Source organism: Arachis duranensis, chromosome 2, assembly GCF_000817695.3.
Source record: "Arachis duranensis cultivar V14167 chromosome 2, aradu.V14167.gnm2.J7QH, whole genome shotgun sequence".
NCBI lineage: Eukaryota > Viridiplantae > Streptophyta > Magnoliopsida > Fabales > Fabaceae > Arachis > Arachis duranensis.
Window position 1 is genome coordinate 6,039,609 of NC_029773.3, and position 8,635 is coordinate 6,048,243.

Below are 8,635 nucleotides of genomic sequence, written 5' to 3' on the forward strand. Positions count from 1 at the left end.
TATCTCTTGTCTATCCACATCAATTTAGTATGTTGTGTAAGCAACTGATGTTATCTGCAATTTCTCATTTGGCACTCCAACTGTACTTTAGGATCTTCATTTTTGTCCCTAAAATTTTTTTTGGGATCATTCTCATTGTTGTTTGTCCAACTTTCTAGTGGGGGATTGCGACTGAAGCGCGACATCACTGATTATGGAGATTTTGTGCGTAGTTTCAATGCTCCTTCTGTTGATGAGAAATTTGAGTTGTTGGGGATGTAAGTTCACAAGATATGCAATAACTTTTAGATTTCTGCCATTATCTTGTCATTCTGTAACTTTTTCTGAACATTTGTGTAGCATGGCCAATGTCTTTATTGTTGCTCCGGAGAGTCTTGCAAGTTTGTTTGAGGGTACACCTAGCATTCGCAAGGATGCACAAAGGTATATCTTATGTTTGAACGGCTAATACTTCTGTTTATTATCTTATATCCATAATAACTTGCTGGTTGCTCATATTTTCTGATACAATTCATTTTTCTTTTGTCTACCAGATTTGTTCAGCTTAGGGACGATTACAAGAGTGCTAAACTTGCAGCCAAACTCAGTTCCTTGTGGAATTAATGAACATGGTCTTGTGAACTTTAAACCCCTCTCGAACATGGTGGAGTTGATATGCCGTGGTTCTGCCATGAGCTGACCCAATTAAACAGTTTGTTACCATACGAAAACCTAGGAGGCCATTTTAATCGGCGGTTTTAGTAGAGCTTAGTTATTCCCTCTGGTATTTGGAGGCATGACTAGGAAGGAAGACAGTTTGTGTAGTTTTAATTTTTCTTATGTCTTTTTTATTGGAGTGTCCATTTCTAGTTTTGAATTCTGTGTGTAAAATGTTAATATTTTAATTTTCCATGTAAATCAAAATTTTACCGAGTTGTTAGATTGGTGTAATTGCTTAGACCGAAAATATTGTCAATACATCATCTCAGTGTGTAAATTAGTTTTAACAATGCTGATTTTGGAGTGCAACGTATTAATGGTCTCTGCTAATAGATGTCTATTTACTCGTAAAATATGAGCTGTGTTGATGCATTCAACTTGTTAATGTTATCATAGATTTATTGACCAGATTGAAAATTAGTAACTAAAATAAAATAAAAATGTACAGCAATTTCATTTTACGCTCATGGTAATAGTTGTCAAAATCGGATCGAATTAGTTGGTCGGACTGGAAAATTGCTTAACCGACCATATGATTGGTCCGGATGATGCATACGGCCGGATAAAAAAGAAAACCGGTAGGAATCGGTTTGAATTGGTCGGTTTGGTAGAAAATTGGCGAACCGGTCGGATTTTAAAATCTGGACCGGTTCAAACTAAAAAATTAAAAAAAAAAAGAAACCCCATCCCCAAACGAAAGCCTAGCTCACTACTCCCCCATTCTCCTTCCCTTCAGAGTTCAGAGAGATTGAGACTCTCCCCCATCCTTGTCTCCTTCAAGCTTCAGCTTCAACCTTGCTACTCTCACCCATTCTCCTTCGTGACTTCGTCCTTCCTGTCCTCCTCAAGAACCGAACGGCTGAACCCACCTTCCAAATCGACAGCCACCCCAACTCTATCTCTGTCACCTCGGTTCACCGCCACGGCGCCACCGCACACTCACCTCCGTCGCCGCGCCTTCGCCGGATCCACCAGCTCTCCTCCGCTCGCATCTCGCGTCTCCGCCTCCGGCCGCCTGCGTCCCTGGTGTGCTCCATTGCTTCCCTGCCGTGAGCTCTCTTCGTGGTGTGCTCTACTGCTCCACTCTCTTTCCTGCCGTGAGCATTTACTTGTTTTTTCAGTTTTTTTTTTCCCGTGAAATTTCTTGTGTTATTGCTGTGAATTTTATTGTTGATTGGTTGATGAGCTGATTAGAAATAAATATGGCAGGGTTGAGTTGAAATGTTGAAGTGGTTTTGAATGGCTGAATTAGTTGAATTGGTTTTTGAACTTGTTTATGAATTACTGAATTTCTGAATTTGCTGAATTGCTGAATTGCTGAAATTTCTTGTGTTATTGCTGTGAATTTTATTGTTGATTGGTTTATGAGCTGATTAGAAATAACTAAGGCAGTGGTTGAATTTATTGAAGGTATAAATAAAGATAGCAAAGATATTAAAGAAAGAAGTGGTTAGTTAGGATTGGTGTTCTCAAGTTGGTTATTGGTTTGCATAATAATTTTGCAGTACATGTATAAATAGCTGAGTCATCAGGTTCTAAAGAGAGAGATATAGATCATTGCTTTTGTGTACACTTTTTTTTGTTATACTAATGAAGAGGTATATTCAGATTACAATAGGTTATTGGTTTTCATTCTGTTTTCTCAAAGGGTTCATTTGCTATTATTTGTTCTTCAAGCTATTGCATAGTTCTTCATTCAGTTTTGGCTTCTTGGCAGAATTGAAACGTTGAATTGGTTTTAAATTGCTGAATTAGTTGAATTGGTTTTGGATTGGTTTTGAATTAGTTCTGAATTATTTTCTGAATTGCTGAATTATTTCTTAGATATAATTCATGAATTGTTATTGTTGTGTGTTAAACTAAGATACTATTGTAGTACTAACTAATTGAGACTTCATTGTTGTTAAATTAAGATATTATTGTAGCTGACTAATTCAAATTTTAATATTAAATTATTGACTATTTTATATTTTTATTTACGTGGGACCGAGTCATCGGTTCAACCAGTAAATCAATAGCCTAATTGGTTCGATAATCGGTTTGGTTCTGACAACTATGCTCTTGGTTGAGTTTATTGCAATTCACGTGGGCGTTTTATGTTCTTATTTTTAAGACCAAATTTGAGTGCTTACTCAAACACCTTTATGTTATGTCAAAGAGAGCGAAATTGATTGATTGTTTGATTTGTTTTGGTAGCAAAAAGCAAATAAATGCAGGTAGAAACAACTGATATTGGTGGTAGGGTAGGGCAACAACAAAGCAACATGAAATTGAAATTTTCTTCTCTTTTTATTTTCCGTTTTCGAGCTGCAAGAGTGAAGAAGGTGAAGGAGGGTATGATGCTGAGAGTGGCGGTGCGATGGAGCTGCTGGAAGCCAATGGCTTCTCTTCCTCTCCCAACACTTCGATTCCCTCGCCGCCCACGTCTCCTCCGCTTCCCCACCTCAAACCTCCTCTCTCCTCTGTCCGCCTCCGCTACACTTGCTCCCAGTGACTCTTTCATCTCCTCCTCTTCATCCTCCTTCCATGTTGATCTCCAACCTTATCTCCGCTGCTCCATGCCTCACAAGCACCTCCGAGTCGCAGTACTTCTCAGCGGCGGTGTTGACAGCAGCGTCGCCCTCCGGCTCCTCCACGCCGCCGGCCATTCCTGCACCGCCTTCTACCTCAAGATTTGGTTCCAAGTACTGCTCCCTCCGAACTCTAATCCCTCATTAAATTCTCACAACTGAGTGTTCATGACATGATTTGACCTAGTGTATGCTTGCATGTAGTTAGTTAACATAACTGCATCTTAATCCAACCATTCCCAACACACTTGCTTAGATTGGTTCTGACGCGTGGCTTTTATCTGTAGGAAGATTTTGAGAACTTTTGGTCAGAGTGCCCCTGGGAAGAGGATTTGAAGTATGCCAAAGCTGTTTGTAATCAGGTTAATTTCTTTCCTTGTTCACGACTCAAAAGAAAGAGCTCATTGTTGCTTATGTATAATGCAAACGAGTTTTATTACAGGTTGAGGTGCCATTAGAAGTTGTGCATTTGACCGATGAATACTGGAACAATGTGGTATGATGAAATGAACCCCTCTCTTGAACTTGTTTTTGTCTATTCTTTACTCAGTTTCACTCAAGCTGTCAAACATCAAATTATAGCACATTCATGTAATTAGACTATTAAAATAATTGAGTGATTCTAATTAAGATGCACACATGCTGCATATCAGGTTTCTTACATCATTGAAGAGTATCGTTGTGGCCGAACTCCTAATCCGGATGTTCTCTGTAACACAAGAATAAAATTTGGTGCGCACTGAATTACATGTGATGAACGAATCCACTGCCATGGTTTATTCTGTGTACTATTTCGTTAATCAAACATTAGTTTTTCAGGTGCATTTTTGGATGCAATAAGTGGTATGGGATTTGACTATGTTGCCTCCGGACATTATGCAAATGTTATCCACCCATGTGCAGATCAAATGGAGGAACCTTCTGTTCTGGAGCTGTCACAAGACATGGTACCCATATGAGATGTATATACCATTATCATTACCTGATCTTGTTTGCATTTCAGGTTTATAGGTGATATACATAGTCAGCTTTCTGTGAAGAATTTAGACAGATTAACTTAAATTTTTTTAGAAGTCCTATTAAGTGTTTGCTTTCTCGTTTATTACTCAGGTAAATATTTTTGTTAGCAGTTGGTTTCTTACGTGGTTTTAAAATTTTAGGTGAAAGATCAAACATATTTCCTTTCACACCTCTCACAGTCCCAGCTGAAGCAACTTCTTTTTCCTCTTGGGCGTATTTCCAAGGTTTGTTGTGACTGACTTGTACCAGTTACAATGCTTTATTTTTGTGCGTTATGTTGTCACTTTTGTGATGGTCTAGCATGACTAATCGGCTGTATGCATTCAGAAAATACTTGTTACTTTTGTAGTGCCCTGAATTGTAATTTGAGTTTGAAAATTGTATGCTGTTTTGCACTAACCACTTATGAAAGGCCCAAGAAGTTATTTTGTTCTGTTTAGTTAACATTTTTTATCATTTCGGGCATGCTAACATTTTTTTGTAAATGAAAAGATTAAAGACAATTATAGCACTGCATTGTGAAAAATAAAATTTGAAGTCTAACTTTTGTCTCCTGCCACAAATTTTGCAGGATGAAGTCCGCAGGCTGGCAACAGAATTTGATCTTCCAAATAAGGATAGAAAGGATTCACAAGGTATATGCTTTTTGGGCAAGGTATGCAAAGTAAACAGCTCCATTACACTATATCTATGTCAAATTTTTGAGAAATACATTCTTTTACATATCACTAATGATTCTTTTGAATTGATTTGAATGTGGACGATGTTGATTCTGAAATTTTATTCATGTTAATTTACATTTTGAATAATTTACTTTTACGTTGTCAATTTGTTCACATTTTAATATTTTGAAACAAATCTCAAAAATAGTTTCCTTATTCAAAACCATGTCCTTACCTTCTGGGTAACAGATAAGGTTCAGTGAATTTGTTGCAAGACATATTGGGGAGAGGGAAGGTATCATACTAGAAGCTGAGACAGGAGATTTCCTTGGCAAACATCGGGGATTCTGGTTTTATACTATTGGCCAGCGCCAGGGTTTACGTCTACCTGGGGGCCCATGGTTTGTTCCCTCTATATTTCTTTTTGGCATCAACTGTATTATCTATCTAATGAAAGTTTCAATCATATAATTATAGATTTTATTTTATTCTGAAGATAGATCCCACATATTGTAGGTGAAGAAGTATGAAAGTCTAAACTATATAGTTCACATTGGGAGGTTTTTGAACTTTTGATAATTTTTGTGAAAGGGATCAAGCTTTTGCTCTTCAATAAGTTTCTTCACCTAGATTCATTTTAAAATTTGCTTTCATTGTATATTTATCCTCGTCTAAAGTATCAATTTTGGCCTCCTTGTAATGTTTCTTATCCCATTTTTCTTCTCGCGCAGGTATGTTGTTGAAAAGGATATTAAAAACAATGTAGTCTTTGTGTCAAGAAATTACTTTTCCTTTGACAAAAGAAGGCGTGTATTTCGTGTAAGCTCTTTAAAATGGTTGAGTGGGCTGCCTGCAACCCAGACAAGTCAGCTTCAATGCAAGGTGAGAAGTTCTCGAATTTCAGTTTTTCTTCCCTGTTGGGAGAAACTAGAAACATTTTCGTTCTGTGTATAGTACTGTAACTTATGTTATCTTGAACCATTTCAGGTGAGACACGGTCCGGGATTCTACGATTGTAGTTTCGAAATGGAAATAGGAGAGGATGGCCAAGAAAGCATTGCTGTTGTCCGGTTATCTGAAGATGATCAAGGCCTAGCAGCTGGGCAATTTGCGGCCTTCTATGAGGGAAGAAAATGCATAGGTTCCGGTGTGATTTTGGAGTCATGGGATGATCAAAGTTTTCCTGTATGTGCAAAAGCTTTAGAAATTGCAAGAATGAAAGATAAATCAAAGCTAGGGAATCCAGTCAAGATAAAAGTTAAACCAGAAGAGGTGTTTGTTTCCACAGAGGTAGCAAGCAAAGCATGATAAGAGAATAAGAAATTCTTGAGTTGCTGCCACTAAAACAATAAGCAGAGGGCCTTATATATTCCCTTCCAATTGGCAATCAAAAGAAATCCATAGAAATGGACATAATTAGGGAATAGGGATGACTATTTTATGTTGCAATGCAAAGATAGTAGGAAAGTAAGAGAACCCATTATTCGGTAGTTTGTAGGTTTTTTTGTGGGGGTTTGGTGGTAGCACCAATGTTCTGCAGTCTGTACATAAATACATTATTGACAATATATAACTTAAAGATGCTTCACATGTAACAGAGAAATTTAATTATTGTATCATGGGGAAGAGATCAATGAAATATTGGTAGAAAAGACATTTATGATGCGGACAATGCAAACTTATTTAACATCAAATGAAATACGTTAGTTCAGGCCTAGCCGACCAAACCCAATGTTTTTTGCAGCGTTGTGAGCACAAATTTTCTAATCTGTCATTAACTGAATCAGTTGTAATAATAAAAAGTGGTAGGAACAATTGGTATAACTATATGAGAAGCAAAATAAAAAATGCAAACTGCTTTACAAAAATGATGTTACTAACTACATATTATTACATTAAATGGGAAAATGATCATGTCAACTTTATTTTTCATAATACTTCACACAAACACGTTGTATTATATATTTGCATAAATTTGTAGAGAAAATAAGTGACATTGTTAAAATCAATTATGTTAGATGTATATCAAAATTAATTATCAAAATCAGCTACTAGTATAAAATATATATTAAAATATAAAATATATTAAAACTAAATTAAATAACACATTTATACGCAAATATATAATAATTGATTTTAGCATATAAATATCATTTTTGTATTAAAATACGACTATCTATTTTTCATTAAATTAAATATTGTTAATGATTGTTCTTACGTATATATACATTAACAAATAAAAAGAAATTTTACATTAAAAAAAGAGAAAGGGGGATAAATTCCGCCGCAATGTCGAGTGTTCCAGCACTTAGCTTCATAGTTATCAAGTCCCACTCGATTTAATCGGTTCGATTAAAATTCTAGTCATCTGATCAAACCAAATCATTCTCTATATGTTCAAACATTAGACCTGCTAAAATTCGAGTTGACCGCCCTGAATTTTGGGGGAAAAAGAATTAACCTGGTCGGTTTATATAGCTATACTTTCTTCTTTTGTAACTCGAAAACGGCGTCATAATCTGATCTCAAACCCTCAACGTCACGCTTCTCTCAAGGCTCTTTCTCCTCACTGTCTCACCCAAGCTCAAGAGCTTTCACCTCTCTCGTGGTTGGTGTTGTCATCGCACTCACTTACGTCTCCGGTCTCGCTCGCTTACTCCCCGTCTCGCATTCAAAGTTGTCGTCGCGCGCTGTGTGGTCACCGCCGTCTCGCTTTCAGTCGCCGCCTTACCTGTGCTCACCTTCGCCTGCGGCAGAAGCAGACGAAACCAGCATCTGGTCCCTCGGCTGGTGGTGGTTATTGTCTTCCCTCTAATTTGCTTGCTATGTTGCCTTCCGTGGGGTCGTCGTCTTCTAGTTTGAGGTCCTCGCCGTTGTCAACTACTGTGGACCATTAGTGAGTCCTTGCATCATCGCTTCTCCTATTCTGTCTCTTCCACATTTTTCTTCTCACTGTATTTTGAGATGTTGAATTTCTAATCAATTAATTTGTCTTGTTGATGATCTAAATGCGGTTTACTAGAATTTGTTGAATTTATTGCTGCTTTCGTTGTAGTAAGTTGAATTTGTTGCTTAAAATACCATTGAGCTAATTTTTTTGTTGATGAAAATTATGATTAAGTTGGATTTGTTGCTGATTATTATCGGTGAACCTTAAATTTTCTGCTGTAATCAGCTCATGAGCCAGCTCGAGCTCGACTCATTAATAGTTCGATAAGCTGAACTCGTGAGTTGGTGAGCTGAGTTTGAGTTCATAAATTAAATGAGTCGAGTTTGAGTTTGAATAAGCTCAGTTCATTAGCTTGTGAACTGGCTCGATTATATGTATAATATTAAAAGTATAGATTAAATGCATATAAGATGTGCGTATTAATAATTTAATATATATATATATATAATAGTAATATTTTTATTTTTATATATATATTAATGTTCTTAATTGTTTAAAATTTTATAGTCATTTTTTATACATAATTTTAATATATTAAATTTATTTTTTAATATTTTTTAATATATATAAGTTATAGTTTATTGATATAGAATTATAGATTATGTTTCTATTATTTAAGCCAACTCGTGAGCTCGAGCCAGCTCGTGAGCTTTCGTTGAGTCGAGTTTGAACTTACGAAATAAGCTCAATTGTTAATGAGTCAAGGTGTGAGCCAAGATTAATTTTCGTGAGTC

The 8,635-nt window shown here is 36.4% G+C and overlaps 2 protein-coding genes across 2 annotated transcripts in view; both read left to right on the forward strand.

Moving 5' to 3' along the window:
* The window catches only part of LOC107473279 (exocyst complex component SEC10b), an 8,130-nt gene extending 7,141 nt beyond the window's left edge, over nucleotides 1-989 (forward strand). The window contains exons 20-22 of the mRNA XM_052257708.1: nucleotides 52-257; nucleotides 340-423; nucleotides 534-989. Of these exons, the coding sequence (XP_052113668.1) occupies nucleotides 52-257; nucleotides 340-423; nucleotides 534-603 (360 nt within the window). The 3' untranslated portion in view covers nucleotides 604-989. The remainder of the gene's footprint in view (nucleotides 1-51; nucleotides 258-339; nucleotides 424-533) is intronic.
* Nucleotides 990-1,657: 668 nt separating this feature from the next.
* On the forward strand, nucleotides 1,658-6,607 carry LOC107473222 (uncharacterized). Its single transcript, XM_021134850.2, has 11 exons — nucleotides 1,658-1,764; nucleotides 3,007-3,383; nucleotides 3,557-3,631; nucleotides 3,712-3,765; nucleotides 3,923-4,001; nucleotides 4,089-4,216; nucleotides 4,430-4,513; nucleotides 4,861-4,944; nucleotides 5,201-5,352; nucleotides 5,683-5,833; nucleotides 5,939-6,607. Exons 2-11 carry the CDS (start codon nucleotides 3,036-3,038, stop codon nucleotides 6,257-6,259), a joined length of 1,476 nt encoding a protein of 491 aa, XP_020990509.1. The 5' UTR covers nucleotides 1,658-1,764; nucleotides 3,007-3,035; the 3' UTR covers nucleotides 6,260-6,607.
* The last annotated feature ends 2,028 nt before the right edge of the window (nucleotides 6,608-8,635 follow it).